The 16,429-nt window shown below is 35.2% G+C and overlaps 1 protein-coding gene across 4 annotated transcripts in view; it reads right to left on the bottom strand.

The window, feature by feature from the left end:
- Window positions 1-10,270: 10,270 nt before the first annotated feature.
- Window positions 10,271-16,429, bottom strand: part of TENT4A (terminal nucleotidyltransferase 4A) — a 93,213-nt gene continuing 87,054 nt past the window's right edge. Inside the window, exons 12-13 of one of the 4 annotated variants that reach the window (XM_072605393.1) lie at window positions 12,931-13,095; window positions 10,271-11,426 (exon numbers count right to left, since the gene is read on the bottom strand). In XM_072605393.1, coding sequence (XP_072461494.1) covers window positions 11,232-11,426; window positions 12,931-13,095 — 360 coding nt within the window. In that variant the 3' untranslated portion in view covers window positions 10,271-11,231. The remainder of the gene's footprint in view (window positions 11,427-12,930; window positions 13,096-16,429) is intronic. The other 3 variants (XM_072605394.1, XM_072605395.1, XM_072605396.1) reach the window with 3 other exon arrangements.

Genomic DNA, 16,429 nt, shown 5'->3' with positions numbered 1-16,429 from the left:
TAACATCCAAATCTAATGTCCTTTGTTCAAAGTCCTCATCCCCCTTGACCTCTTTCCACTATTTGACACTGAGGGTAATCCTACTTTGATAATCTCTCTTCCCTTGTCTTACAGGATATCACATTTTCCTGGTTCCCCTTCTACTCTGTTTCCTTTCCTGGCTTTCATTCTACTTTTCAACACTTTAATATTTACATTTGGAAATGTTACCTCCTCAGTCTTCTTCTCTACTTCTCCATTCACTCTCTCATTTGGTAACATGGGTTCTGTGTGAATGACTGCTAAATGTATGTACCTACTCCTAATAGGTAGGTACATAATATCTCTCAGATACAAATTCTTATTCTATATGGATTATTCCACATGAATATACCATGGAACACCAAATCTAACATATCAAAAACTAAATTATTATATTTCTATGAAAATCTGTTCCTCTTTGGGACTTCTCAATTTCTGACAGTAACTAATGCTCAAAAAATGAAAATTACTTTTCTGACTCTCTTATCTCCCATATCCATTAGTTGTCTAGTCCTGTTGACTCTATATTTATCACAGTTCTTCTAGTGATTCCTCAATTTATTTTCTTACCATAATCACCAATGTGGTCTCCCTCCTTGAAGGTAAGGCAAAGGGCTCCAGGAACATTTCTCCACTCTGGGTTATTTCTTTAAAAAAAAAATAGAAAGTAATCAATGTAAAAACCGAAAGATGAAAAGACAGAGAAAAATGGTGACTTACGATAAGAAATTAGAGGATTAAGGAAATTAGAAGAGATTGAGAAGGGTCACTGAGCACTTAAATTCAAGTAATAGACATGAGTTTATCCTCAAAGCGGATGCAGCTGGACAATCTGAAGAGGAAGATGTTGCTTGTCCTCCAAGGAATGATTGACCATTAACTGACCCCTTGTTATCCTACATATTCATGCTTGAAGTTTTCCTTTACATATATTTTTATAACAATCATCCAGTGAGTATCAGAGGAAGAAGAAAAACTCTATACTTACTTCAAAATAACAAAGGAGACATTTGCTTTCATCCCAGGGCATATATTCAGGAAGGCATATCCAATATGAGGGCTACTATTTGCTTTCTGGTGATTCATATATGCATAAATGGTACAAGCAGAAGGAATTTAGAAAGCATTACTAAGATTGGGATATTGGTCATAAGACTGGAGACCTTAGGGATTCAAGAGTGTTTCTATCATTGTTGACTAAGAAAGAAGGCAAGAGTTTCAGAAGAGAAAGACAGATTTGATTACAAATCTGGTATCTGAGAATGAGTTTTGGATTTATAGTCCATGGTTTAAAATACAACAATAATACTATCACCTAGTAAAGTGAGGTAAAGTTATATTTTATAAAGGTATATTTTTCTGGAGTCTTGCAAATCTAATCAAAGAGGTTTTAAACTGAAAAGAAAGAGGAAGGGAGAAAATGCCTATGAATCTAGCTAAATACTACAAAGAATACCTACAATGTTGGGACAAATGGTGGAGAAACCCAGAAACCTGCAGAAGATACAATTAAAGAAAAGAGCTAGCAAAAAAAATCCATGGCCTCAGATGTCTAAATACAAATGCACCAAATATGGCACAGAATGCTAGACTTGGAGTCAGGAAGCCTTAGGTTCAAATTCCATCTCTAATACTTACCATCTGTGCAACTAACTACTAGACAACTCACTTCATGATTCTGAGTCTCTTCTTGTAAATTCCAATTCCTTGCAAACATATGGAATATATAATTGAAGGAGAGTCTGTGAATATCTAGAAAAGTAAACAGATTACAAAGAGTTTGCATCATTTCATCAGAACAGGTTGTGTGCCCCACTAAACTCCTTTCCTTTTTGATAGTATTATGAGACTAGATCATGGGGAAAAAAACATAAGTAGGGTTTTTCTAGATGTCAATAAAATGTGTATACTATTCTGGTGAACAAGATTAAAAATATAGGTCACAGAAGATTATAAGTGGATAGCTTCTAAAGTAGTTGGTGAGACTAAAAGGTACTAATTAATTATTTGGTGTCAATTTCAATGAAGGTTTCTATGAGGAGAGAAATTTGTCCTTGGTCCTGTGCAGTTCAGCACCTTGAAAAAAAGCAATTATTCATACAAAGGCATAGATGTCAAATTTGCAGGTGCCACAAAGTTAAGGGGCATAGCTAGCACATTGGATAACAAATCAAGATACAAAAATACCCCAAGAGGATAAAACATTAGGCATAATCAAATGAAATGAAATGTAATTGGAATTAATATGAAAACTTACCCTTGGATTCAAAAAGTAAATTTCAAAATAACAATATTGAAACTGGGTGATTAGATAGCAGTGTGTCTGAAAAAGATTTGGGGTTTTCAGTGAACTGCATCTCTAAAGTAGGGCTAATAGCACACAGGACTATTGTGAGGATTAGATATGAATATTTATAAAGTGTTTTGTATACCTTAAAACACTCTATAAATAAATGCAAACTATCCTTATGCCAGAGGGGAGGTGGGAGGGAGAGATTCTTGACCCAACAGAGGCTGGATTAAATGGCTTCTGACATCCCTTCTAACTGTTTAAAGTCTGTGATCCTCCAAGTCTAGTTCTTTTACCTTACTATTGCAATCCCTTTTCCTTACCTCTGTTCTTATCCATAATCTATCCTTCACAATGACTACAGATTCATCTTCTTTTTGAACTGATCTAATCATGCCACTTGTAGACACAAAGGTTTTCAATAACTCCCTGTTCTCTAAGCACACTGTCTAAACTTTAGTCCAGCATTTAAGGTTCTCTGCAATTACTACCATAGCACCTTTCCAGCCTCATCTTATACCACTGACTTTCACACATTCTATATTTCAACAGGAGTTAGCTATTACATAACAGCCCCCATATATATAATATATATATGCATACATATATATATATATATCCTCTGGATTCCCCACCCTCTATGTTCCTCACAGCATTTGCTATTTTGAGAATATTCTCCCCATTCACCCTGTAACCCTAACTTACTGAAATTTTGCTTGTACTTCAAGGTCTAATTCAAGCAACACCTTTCTCTTGAAGTTTTTCTTTTTTTGTTTTTACTCCTTGGATTTGAATATCCTTTCCTTAAACCTTTCTTAGCATTTTGGTGGAATTTATTGTGTTTTATTTTACATTGTAGTTATCTAATATGCCCTATTTGATTGCAGAAGCCTCAAAGTCAGGGAGACCCATGTCCAAGTCTCACCTCTGACATTTACTGGTTGTTTGATCCTGGGTCACTTAACTCACAATATTTCTAGGGCTCTAAAAAAATTCTCTTAGACTATAAGTTGCAGAAAAGATGCCTACTTGCATTGGTAGAGAGTGTCTACAATACTGATGAAATCTTAAATCTATTCTCCATTCCTGTGTGTATGTGATCTCTTACTCCTAATCTTTTCATTGACACACTGAAAAACTTGTCTGTACCTGATATATTCAATTTTCACTCCACAATCCCTTGCAAATTGGCTTTCATCCCCATTCTACTGCAACTACTCTCTCAAAGGTCACCAGTGATCTCTTAATCATCAAATCTAGTTGTCTTTTTTTCACTCTTCCTCCTCCTTGACTTCTCTGAAACATTTGATATTGATTGACATTCCTGCCTCCTTTACCTTCTGAGATATTAGACCACCTTCATATACCAATCTCTGTAGGCAGCTCCTTCTCTGGCTTTTCCTCTTCCCAGTTCTTTACAGTGGGTGCCCCTCAAAGTGCTATCCACAGCTTTCTCCTCTATACTGTCTCCCTTGAGAGCAAGGACTAATTTTTCTAACCTCAATCTTACCTAGCACTTCGTACAGCTCTGCACACAGTAGGTGCTTAACAAGTGTTTATTAAATTGTCCTTAACACAAAACAATCCTCGTATAATTTTATACATACAAAGAGAGACAACAACAACCAATTTTTAGCACTGATGTTGATTTTAAAGTTTTGACAGCCTACTAAATAACAGGAAATGAATCAATTTTCCCCAATTTATTTCAATGCATATATGAAGTAATTCACCTAGTCAACTGATGTCTGCTGACTGAGGGAGATGGGGTTCAACAATTTGTAGTATGTGAATGTAATGGAATAAAAAATATGATTAACATAGAGACACACAGGAAGACATGAGAGTTCAGTAAACTATGTATGCAAAACAATATTGACAACTGTAAATAAAAAGAACAATAAATATATTGAAACTAAATGCTATGAGGTTGTGATAAGCAAGCTTGGACCCAAAGAAAAGATATGAGACAACCCCCTGTCCAACTTCTTTGCAGAGGAAAGGGACTATGGGCATAAAACCAGCATATGAGGTCAGATGTTTTTCAACAATATGGTTAGTTTTACTGAACCTATGTTTTCCTCTTTTTTAGTTCTTTATAATAAAAAAAAATAGTTCCCACAGAGTGAGTGGTTGAAGGGCTATATTGGGAACTATAGGTAATGTAGAAACAAGATATCAACACATCCCCTTCTTTGCCATCACAAGTAAAACAAAGCAAAAACCTGCTTAAGAATTAGTCATCCCGAGAAACCATGAGGTATTTCAGAAAGATGGTCTACAAATAGATGTGAGGACTTACCATTCTTAAGAGTATTTGAAAAACACATAAATATTATGGAATTTTGAAACGCAAAATAGAAGGTAAGAAACAAAGAAAGGCAAGGATGGTGGGAAGTCAGGGGAAGTGGATAAATTTTTAAAAAGGAAAATTTTAATCTATGTTTGCCCTATTAGATAGAATTGTCTTCCTAAAATTTTCCCACTGTTGAGGAAATTGTTAGCCACTGTTTAGTCTGCTGTTCTATTATTAGCTCTTTAAACAAGGCTAACCTGTGACTCTTTTTTACAGCCTATATATATAATGATGTTTTTCCATTTCCCAAGAATAACTTAAATACTAATTTTCCTGGGCAGCTTGGTGGAGCAGTGGATAGAGGACTAAGGCTAAAGTCAGGAAGACCTGAGTTCAAATCCAGCCTCAGATACTAGCTCTGTGACCTGGGCAAGTCATTCAACCCTGTTTGCCTCAGTTTCCTCATCTATAAAATGAGTTGGAGAAGGAAATGGCAAACTACTCCAGTATCTTTGCAAAGAAAACAACTGAACCACCACTTCTGTTCTAAGTCAAATTGCTACAGGAAGTCTTTCCTGACTAGATTATCCTAATCTCTTATTTCCTGGATACCATAACTCACAATCAGCCCTTTAATTCTTCCTACCACCATTATGCTAATATGACCTTTCTCCTTAGAACCTTCATATGGCTTTGCTTCTTCCCCTTTATTGAGCAGTTTCTGTCCAACTAGTTCATCTCCTCTTTTCTCTACTAAACCACCTGGGCTCTTGGCTCAGTGTTCCCATTTAATCCCAGCTGAAGTTGCCAAGACATAACAGGATATGTTTATGCAGCCTTGAAGAAGTAAAATATATTATGATGCTAGTGAGAATAACAAAAGAAAATATACTCCCGAGAAACGATTAGTTGATGAGTTACCAATCAGGTCAAGTTGGAAAGTTAAAGCAGTTCAAGTTTGACTGAAAGGAATTTACAGTCAAGGTGTGATCTCGCTGGACTTTTCCAAACATTGAAGATATTTGTAGGTAGTGCTGAATTCTTGGGTTTGCCTGTAATTTTTTTTTTTTTACCACTTGATCTTCCAAAAGGCAAACAGGCAAGGACTTAAGCACTATACTTATGCACCAAAGACAGCTTTAACCAATGACATAGTAGGATCTTTTAATTTTTTCTTTTGTAGAAATTGATTAAATGTATCTCAAAACTATTTTCCCCTTCATTTAGTGCAGCTATATAGATATTTTATGACTTATTTAATATATATTACTTACCTGGATCCAGATGCCTTTTATTAGGAGCCCAAATAAACTGAGGCTCCAAGCTAATTTACAAAAATACATTTGCTAAGGGACAATTTGAAATAAGGATTTAAATAAGATATACTAGAATTGAAGGGATGTTGTGGCTACCTAATCCATTTTCATTTTACAAAAGAGCAAACTGAATTCCAGAGAGTTTAAATTACTTACTCAGGTTCTATGACTAACACAATGAGAGGTAAAAGTCAGACTAGAAGCCAGAGCTCCCAATGTTCAATGTTCTCACCACTATAACCAGGCTGGGAATCTAGACATCTCTTCAAATAGCTGATTCTACAATTTGTTTTGGGGCCTGTTGCTAACCTTAAACCTAACTTGTCTGAAAACATACCTAAAATTTTACAAAAAAAAGTTCTAAGTCTCCAACGTCCAATTAAAACTTTCATTGTATTATGCTTCTCACAAAAACTACTGAGGCAATGTAAAAATCATTGGCTTTATCCTGATTCTGCAACTTGCTTTTTGCTCCATACTGTCAACTTGATTATTTCATCAACTCCCCTGGGTTCTTTTAGATGGATGGATGGATGGAGAGATAGACAGACAGACAAATATGCCTAAGATCTCTATTGAGCTATCATTGCAAATTTCCTGTCTCTTGTACATCTTGAACTGGATAATGTATTGGTGCCCCAAGCTCAACACATCTAAAACAGAGCTAATTCCTCATAAATTCTCCCTCCTTCAGGACTTATTAGGCACTATCATCCTCCCAGTCCCCTCAGCTCACAAACTTGCTATCCTCCTTACTCACACTTACTCCACATATCTTAATCCATTGCCAACTTTTATTTTTCTTAGAAAAAATGTACCCCAAGCCTTATTACATCTTAAAACTGTATCCCCTTCTCTCCACTCAAATTACAACCCTGGTTCAGGCCCTCATCACCTCTCACTTGAACTACTACAATGATCTTCTAACTGGTCACCCTGTCTCTAATCTCCACTTACTTAGCTGCCAAGGTGATTCTTCTAAAGCATAGGTCCGATCATGTCATACTCCAATCTCCCAAGAAGCTCCAGTGTCTATTACCTACACAATGAAACAGAAAGAACTCTGGATTTATAGCGAATATAACCTAGCTCCTTCCTACTTTCCAAACTTCTCTGCATACTATGTTTGAGATACAATGGCCTCCCAACAACTACACAATACGTTATCTCCATGCCTAGAATGCTCACATTCCTTTTGTCTGTTTCCCATATTTCCTTCAACTCAAACCTCACCATCTAGAGGAGGCCTTTCCCAGTCTCCCCAGCTGCTAATGCATTTTTTTCCATTCTATGTCTACTCTGCACATATCTTGTACCTTCCTAATTATTTACATGCTGTCTCTTCCTTTGGAATGTCTACTCTGAGAACAAGGACTTTTTTCCTTTCTTCGTGCCCCACTGAGTAGCACAATTCTTGACATGTAATGAGCACATAACAGATATTTGTTAACTAATGACTTGACTGACCTACATAAATCACACCCTCCTAGACCTTGCACTGACTAAAGGAAGTCAGGGAGGGGGAGAAATTACATCAAAGGTCCCTCTGAGTCCTTAAATACTATAAATGTCAGTGAGTGTTTTGTGCAGAGACCAAGGACTTAGGTTAATATGCTTATCTAAAGACATCTGTGATGGGACCTTGTTAAATGTTTCTTTAAAAACTTGATCCATTTAAGCAAATCAGAAAACATTTTTCCACTGGGAAAATATGAATCCTTTTGGGAAAGAGTTTTTAGTCATAAGATGTAGTTTTCATAACTTCAAGTTCCAGCAAATCCTGGAATAAACCAACTCTGAGTAGCAGCATCAGCTGTACTTTTCTCATTCACAAATTGCTGTTTTTTATAAGTCTAAAAAGATACTTGGATAATTCTCTTCACCAACATATACACTCCAGAGGAAAAGGGGGGAAAATGAAAGAAGTAGAAATGGTTGCTTTTAGTGCTCATCTAATATTGTTAATTTATACAATTCCTGCTCTTGTCAAAGGGCAAGTTCACAGAACCTAGAAAGACAAGGGATAATGCCAGATAAAAATTAATTCTGGACTTTGCCAGAATAATCTAGAACAAGTAGCTATTCTTTCATCTCATCAGAATGCTCATGGGAAGGGTCAGTGTGTGTGTGTGTGTGTGTGTGTGTGTGTGTGTGTGTGTGTGTGTGTGTGTGTGTGTGTGTGTGTGTGTGTGACAGAGACAGAGACAGAGAGAAAAATAAAGGGACACAATAGAAGAAGGGAAGGGGAATGAAAAGGAGGGAAGAGATGAGGAGGGAACCAAACTCCTCTCTAGAGAGAAGCTAAATTTAATGCCATTTTGTTGTTTTCTTGCTTGAAGAAATGCAATGTCTAAAACTTACCTTTATTTTAAATTTCATCTTTACTTGAATATTTGGGAAGATCTATGATTTATCCACATTGGGACATTCTTTTTCTCATCCCCTCCCTCCCATTGAAGCATACCTTACCCTCCACCAAAGAAAAGTCATCTGGTGGCCAACTTCTGGTGATGAATATGCTCTGAATTTTACTAGATCCAGGTGAAAGACACAGAAGTCTATCATTAGGTCTGCATTTGAAGCCTTTCTAGGTAAGTAGGAATTTCAGGAGCTTTTCTTTCACTGGCATAGCCTTTCGGAATGAATACAGGATCCCTCCTATTCCATGAAGAGTCAACAGAGTAAGACTTCACAGTAAGGTTGTTTTATCTGAAAGTATACTGTTCTTTGAATTACAACGTGAGGAATAATTTGAGACAATATTTCCATTAAGAACACACCTAGATTTTAAAATAAAATCATATCAAGCAATTTTAAAGTGTTTTGAGCTTCTAAAAAAGATGATGCTTGATTTGAAATCTGAAATGCACACTTTCACTATACCAACAAAACTGTCCCAACTCATCAAAAGCTGAGGTCTGGAAAAACTGACTAAAATCCTACTAAAATTAAGATACTTGGAATAAGAGTTATTAACCTGTGAGAGAGTAAGTGATCTGTGAGAATACAGAGAAAGGAACTATTAAAAGTTATGATATTTTAAAGTCTCTTTTAAATGGTCCAAACCATAAAAACATGCAATTTAAGAAAGAGATATATCCACAAAGACAAAGACAAAAGTGGTTTCCAAAGTTTATTAAAAATCAAAGAATAGAAAAACTTTACATAAAAATATGTCAATTTTAGCTTCCACATTGTTGTCCACACAAAAAAAAATCTAAACATGATATCTTTTTTTAAACCTGTAGCACATAACCACAGTGGTAGCCAGGCCAATTCATTTGGTTCACCATGACTGAAATGGAACATGATACCTGTGTTCTATGAATCTAGCTTTAAAATGCACACTACATAAGATACCAACTAAAGTCTGTGTAGTGGTTTCCTTAATGTAGGTTTATACTCAATATTGCTAATGTGTAAAGATTAGTAGTATAGGCCTATGTATCAGTCTTTATAAATATCTGTTTATGAATAGGTTCACAATTTAAATATTTTTAAATATTTTTGATAAGTTTCAATCATCAAGAACTGCAGAAAAATGTGCTACTCTATTCTGGAATGCCCTCCTTCTAAAAAATCTGCAGTTGCAGTTTATAGATTCCAATGACAATGTGGGCTAGTCCTGCTTCAAAAGGCATACCACAGACATTTTAAAGCTTTATCATGCTAGATGCCTATTTTAACATTCAGATATCAATTCTAAAACTTCCCACTTCTCTACATCATTTAGATGTCATGGTAATAAGTTTTCCTCTCAACATTCTCCACTAGTGGACTTCAAAAAACAACCCACCTGTAGTGTTTAGCAGGGCTAAAACCCCTCATTTTAAAAACGGGAAGTCAGATGGCATATGAGATGCAACCAACTCCCAGGACAACTGTGGTGCTTCTAAAACTCAGGGTTAGGCAGGATGTATATATTCTTGTTCAAAAAAAGGTAACAAAGACAGTGGTTGTCATGGCAGAATACACTTGCATAGTATACCTGTATGCATCTGTAAATTAAGTGCCAGTCACTCAGATGTGTGCAACCCTTGGCTGTGCTCTCTTGCAATACATTAAAAGATACTTCCTAGAGTGCACTGAGCAGATGAAGTACTTTTCATATATTTGCTCTTAACAGAACTAATGCATACTGCTATACAGATTCCATAATGGAATCAACATAATTCCTTTCTCCAACATTCCTAAAACTGGGCAAACCTTTTTCAGTAATGATGTTCAGCAGACCCCCCCCCCCCCGCCCCGAGTCATTACAGGTTCTGTTTCATTACTAAAACTGACTGGAACATTTCAAAATTCACAAATTTTTTTTAAGGTTTTTTTTTTTTTTTGATTTTATATCGTGACAACCCTTTTCTCATCCTTAGAAAGTTATACTTCTGGCACTTTAATTGCTGGATTTGTTGTCTAGTTAAAAAAGGAAAAAAACAATTAAAACTCACTGGTCAGAGCAAGACAACTGACAGAGGCCAGACTAATGAGCTAATGAGGCAGGGTCAAAATGGTCTGGAGCTTAATTCCTTCATAAAACCATAAACCAACTCTGCCCATTCATTATGAATCAAGAAGCCTCACATTTTACCAAAGAAAATAAAAAACAAAACAAAACAAAAAAGGCTAAAAATAAAAACAAAAACCCCTCAGTGTGTTGTTTCTAATGACATTCAACCTGCCAAAACTATAAACCCAACTTAGAAAATGCAACTTGGGAAAGGATATAAGATTTAAAAAAAAAATTCCCTCCTCCCTTAAATATAACTTATGTGAAAATATGAAATTAAATTAAAAAATTCTGAGTTATTGCACAAATTATAAGTCTTCAATATTTACAAAGCAAAAAAGTTCTGAAATTTGAAACAGAACATGAGGGCAGTTACAAACTCCCAACTGTGTCTGCTGGGGAAAAAATTTCAGGTGTTTAACTCTCCTCTGCTTCTTTGACAGAAATAAAAATAAGAAACCCAAACTGCTAAGGAACAAATGCAGCTACAGCAAAAATGCCAAAGCATTTAATGTCCTTGCAGTTCTTTATGAAGAGCTGCTTCGGCACTGAATGAATAATCCTGGGAAGGCAGAAAACAACTTCCACATTTAATAAGGCTTCACAGATGAGCACAACTACTTTTTCTTTAAGATGGACTTAACCACCACACAAAGAAACATGCAAAATAATCAGCTGCAGATATTTCACAATACCCGTACGCTGATGTGCTGAATGCTGGTCTCAGTTCCCCAGTTTAGTGTCCAATGTCACTCAGCTTCAGTTTGTAAAATTGGGGATAGATAACTCTGACATGAGCCATTATCTGCTGAGACTAATAGGTAAACTGTCTCTTGTGTGTGTGTGTTTTTTCCTTCTCCAGCCAGTACGATTATATTGGTGGTGTCCTCTGTTGCCCACAGGCTGCCGCATACCACTGCTGCCAACAGGATTGTAACCATTGCCTTGGTTATGATTATGAGTTCCTTTCATGGAAAATTTCATGCCATTGTGCTGCTAAAAAAAAAGATAAAAAGTTCTCAATGATATAGCTAGCCCAACACAGTAACTATAAGCACATTTGTAAATGTGACCTTGTAAGGTCAGAAGTTGTCTCAACTACAGGATAAAAAGGTATGTGTTATTTAGAAAACTGAAAATTGGTAAGTGTAGCACAAAAGGATCCTAAAATTGAATAACAATTTAAATGTTATGTAAATATTAAACACACACATAATTTAAGTTCACAGACATCAAGCTGTTAGTCCCATTTCCCACATAAAAACTTCTAAAATCATTTATTTATAGAGAGACCGTAACAGTAAGACAATGATTTATACTTAGGTTTAAATCAGTCTGTCAAATCCTGCACTTCGAACTAATTTCAAAGATTTTGAAAGTTTAAAACTCATTCTTTAGAAATTCAGTTTCATGAAGTATCACAAGATATTCAGTATCACAAAAGAAACTTCTTCAGAAATAGGCTAAATGCAAATCAAGAGTAAACTCAAGTAACAGCTGGAAAGTTTCCATGACAGAATGAGTAACAAGTCTGGGGGCGGGGAGAAGTGTAACATTTCTGTCCCCCCCACAATGAAATTAGATTTCAAGAACAAAGAAGCTAGATAAAAAATGAGGGAAGGATAAGTAAAAGGAAGAATTCATTTTTGTCACTGATAAACACATCCCATAATAAATCAGTCCTAAGACTGTAAAGTTCCTGTATCATTAAGGAAAAAAATTACCTTCAAAGCCTACATGGCATACTATCTCATCACCATCATATTTGAGAAACTCTTCCTCAAACTCAGTACACACACACATACACACACAGTCTATGTTTAACTTATCTGTTTTCTGTATGACAGTTCTGTCACTACTTTAGGCTATACATATTTAGGGGAGTTACAAGTAGATAAAAGAGAAATCCTCAGGATATTACAAAAACTAGAAAGCTTTCATTTAATGAAAGAATTTGTTAAGTAGGAAAGAGTCAAGAATGCAAGTTATGAAGCAATGACCAAGACTACTACTTCTAATTCTCAAAGTACTATTTTTTATCTGATTAAAAATAATGTATTTATTTTCTCTTGATCCTTAACAAATGAAGAAGCATTTATCATGACATCAAGTTTTTAATAGCAATTTGTTAATAGAGAACAAAGTATTTTTACTTTAATAGCTTAGTAAGTTGAAATTCTATTTGCTAATAGGTGTAAGAACATCAAAAACTGAGACCATTAGGAGACGAGAAAAATGTGAATTGGGGCAATTAATATGCTTTAAAGTTTAACAGAATTTCCTTTACCCTATTTGTCAAGAATAGGTTTTGCCTAAAAGATACTAATGTTAGCATTGTACAATGTTTAGAAAATTGTGGATTTGTCATAAAACTCTGTAAGTGAAATATCTAGTCAGTAGTATTAAGAATTTTTTTCAATAGTTGTTTTTTAAATTGAATATATTATGATGGCTAAAACTCTGAATTCAAATAGTATATTAATGTGATTTTGAAGCATACCTTATGATACAAATGGGGACTTGAGAGTGGGTTGGGAGATGTAGAAGGAACAGCAGGAGAGGACATGTGATGAACGGTTTTCAAAGATGGTGTCCCTTCAATACCAACTTGTCTGCAAGGAAGTGGGGGCACACCTAAGGTAGGTGGAGGTATAGTAAACCTAGTCTATAAAAAGAAATAGTAATAAACATTCAATGAATAGCAGAACAGTTTAAATAAAAGTAAATTTTTAATCCTAATCAATTAAATATGTGTACTAAAACTACAAAAGTGAAATTCTTGCAGATGGCTTTTGAACAAAGGTACATTATAGTAGCTAATTTTATTAAAAGCCTAAAGTAATCACTTGTATTTAGAATTAGACTCACTATACAGGAAAGTAGCAGGAAGGCCTAGGTTTAAATTTCTCTTCAGATTTACTAGCAGTGTGTCCCTAGGCAACTCAATGATCCCAAATCAATTTCCTCATCTGTAAAATGATGATATTAGCATCAAAGGGTTGTGTGAGAATTTAATCCTAAAGCACAATATTACATGAATGTATAACATGTAAAGTACTTGTAAACCCTAAAACTGTTGTTATTATTAAAGTACAATATAGAAGATCAATTCACAAAGTAATACAAATCTGCATAAATTTAATTTTGGTTCAGAATCAAGAAATACTTTATTTCATGTTAGAATACTACTATTAATATTCAATATTAAGAGAATGGACTAAAACAGGGGTGGGAAACCTACTGCCTCAAAGCTACATATGGCCTTCTAGGTCCTTGGGTATGACCTTTTGACTAAGTCCAAGTTTTACTAACTTTTTCTTAAGGGGATTTGTTTTGTGATATTTGGATTCAGTCAAAGAGCCACAGTCGAGGACTTAGATGGTTACATGTGGCTTCAAGGCCACAGTTTCCCCAACCCTGGTCTAAAACATAACTGTCAAACTTGAGAGTCGGCTTTGGGCAGGCCTCAAGCAGTCAGCAAAATTCAAAATGCAACTGGGAAATGCCTAACAAAATAAAAATGATACAATATAATGTCAATTTGTGGTTTTCTGAGTCAAGATGGAGCCTGCAGGGATTCCATTTACAGGGATCTGCTACTATTTGAATTTGACATCACTGGTTTAAATTGACCTATACTATCATTTTTCTTTTGAAGATAAACTTTCCTACTGTAAGTATGTAGTATCACTAAGTAAGAATATGTTCCTTATCACAATGAATGATTCCAAAAGTTGATCTGATAGTATGGCTTGTGGATTGTGGTTACTAGCAAAGCAATGACACTTTTTGCCATATTATTTTTCCACATGTCAATATCTTCCACTGTGGGGAAAAAAACTCAAAAGCTCTCCCTCAGACTTTGAGTTTTATCTTGAGATCAATACAAGTTTAACCCCAAATAAAGAGTAAAAATAAACTCTTAATTAGGTTCTCAAAGGCCATTGGATGACTACACAAAACTGAAACAGCCCTGCTCTAAGAACCAAAGCAAGGACCCCTCCACTCCAGGTGTGTACTCTTCCCTGTAATTTTTACTAACTGGGGTATCCCTTCATGGAGTTGTGAGAAGCTCCTGACCACAAGGTCAATGACAGAAAGGTCCCATACATACCAAAATATGAATAGCAGTACTCTGGCAGCAAAAAAAAAAAAAGAAAGAAAAGAAACAAAGTGGGTGCCTATCAACTGGAAAATGGATCAACAAATTGTGACATATGAAAATAATATAGAATATTAGAATATAGGATAATAATTATGAAACAATATATAAATGTCTTAAAAATAAAAATGAAGAATTGAGAGAAATAGAGAATTATGTGTAAAGTGATAAAGAGGGAAGAAAGCAGAAGTGAGAACAATATATATGACTACAATAATTTAAAAAACACTAAAAGGAAGATGAACTCAGAGTACTTAAACAAATGATATTGGTTCTTGGAGAACAAAAAATGAAATCTATATTCCTCATCTCAGTACAGAGGTAGAAAACTCAGGGTGTGAAATGTTGTATACAATATTACACATGGTTCCTTTATTAACTGTATTTTTCTTGTCTACAAGGGAAAGTTAAAAGAAGAGTGTGTGTTACAGGGTAATAATGAAAAGTGACTGATGTAAAAAAAAATTAATTTGGGGGGGGAGGAAAGGAGAGAAAACTTCCTAGTGTAATTCATGAGGACCCTTGATATCTCTGAGGTATGTTTAAATCCTAAGCTGCTATCCTGAAAGCTTTGCACAAAAATCTAATTAAAGGACTAAGGAGTGGTTTCAACTTAGGTAAGGCTGCAGAGGAGTCATGGGCAGATTACCAAATATCCTTGGCTCAACATCTGGTTGTTTCACTTCTTATGTGCCCCTGGGCACGTCCCATCATCTCTCTGAACCTCAACTTTTTCATCAATAGAATGAGGGAGACAGAGACCATATCTGAAATCCTGTCCACCTCTAGCATTCTATAATTCTGTTAGAGAAGTTATTTCATCACCTGATACACTTTGTACTCTGCCTGTGTTCACAAGGAATTGTCTCTATATATATGATAAGAATTATTTTTTCAAATTTTCCCCAGAGAAAACAGGATCATGAAATCACAGATTTGGAAGGGACTGTGATGATCATCTAGTCCAGCCCCTTAATTTTGCAGATAAAGAAACTGAGACCCAGAGAAACTGGATAAATTGACTAAGTCATATAGGTAATAAGTGGCAGACCTGGTCATAGGCCTACACCTTTCAAAAGGAGCACTTTTTCCACTACACCAACTGAGGCTTGGAAAAGTGGGGTTTTCAAGGGTTGTTTCTTAAGGAAGTTTTCACTAATTATCAGAATCCATATTATCATGTAATACCCAAATCAGTTTAATTTCATTGAAACATTAACTGCCTAAACACCTGACACTAAGAACAGGAAGACAGAAAAAAAATGACAGTCTTTACCCTCAAGGAGATTACAATCTACTAACAGGAGATATGACATACATACAAACATTTAAGTTAAAGTGTGGTGGAGCAAAGAAGCCAGAGAGTGTTTCAGAAAAATTCAGGAAGAAGAAAACACTTTCAGCCAGGGAGATAATTTTACTTGTTCCTCATTGGCATCAAATATTGAGTGTTAAAATAATAAATTGCAATTGTCTGAAATTACTCAAAAAATTTTATACATGTCCCACATCAATATTTTCTTTTTTTAATAATAAATATTCATCATGTAAAGTATGGAACCAAATGTGGTCATATTTCCCTACACTGGAATAAATTACATTCAAAAAGCATTGGGAAACAGATATTCTATTTTATGCCCAAATTACTACAAAGTTTTTGAAATTCTTTTAGCTTGCCTACTTAGGGAATACTTTCCCCCACGTGTATATTCTTCCAAAGCACAATTTGGAAACACATACAAAATTAAAGTATTTTCAAATCTTTCCTTTGGAATACTAATCATATCTAAAAAGGGGGGGAAATCCTTTTCCCAATTACTTAAAAAGTAGAATAAGC

The sequence above is a fragment of the Notamacropus eugenii genome, chromosome 4 (genome assembly GCF_028372415.1).
Source record: "Notamacropus eugenii isolate mMacEug1 chromosome 4, mMacEug1.pri_v2, whole genome shotgun sequence".
In the NCBI taxonomy this organism is placed as follows: Eukaryota; Metazoa; Chordata; class Mammalia; order Diprotodontia; family Macropodidae; genus Notamacropus; species Notamacropus eugenii.
Note: the sequence above shows the minus strand (reverse complement) of the source record. Positions and strands in the feature narration are given on the sequence as shown.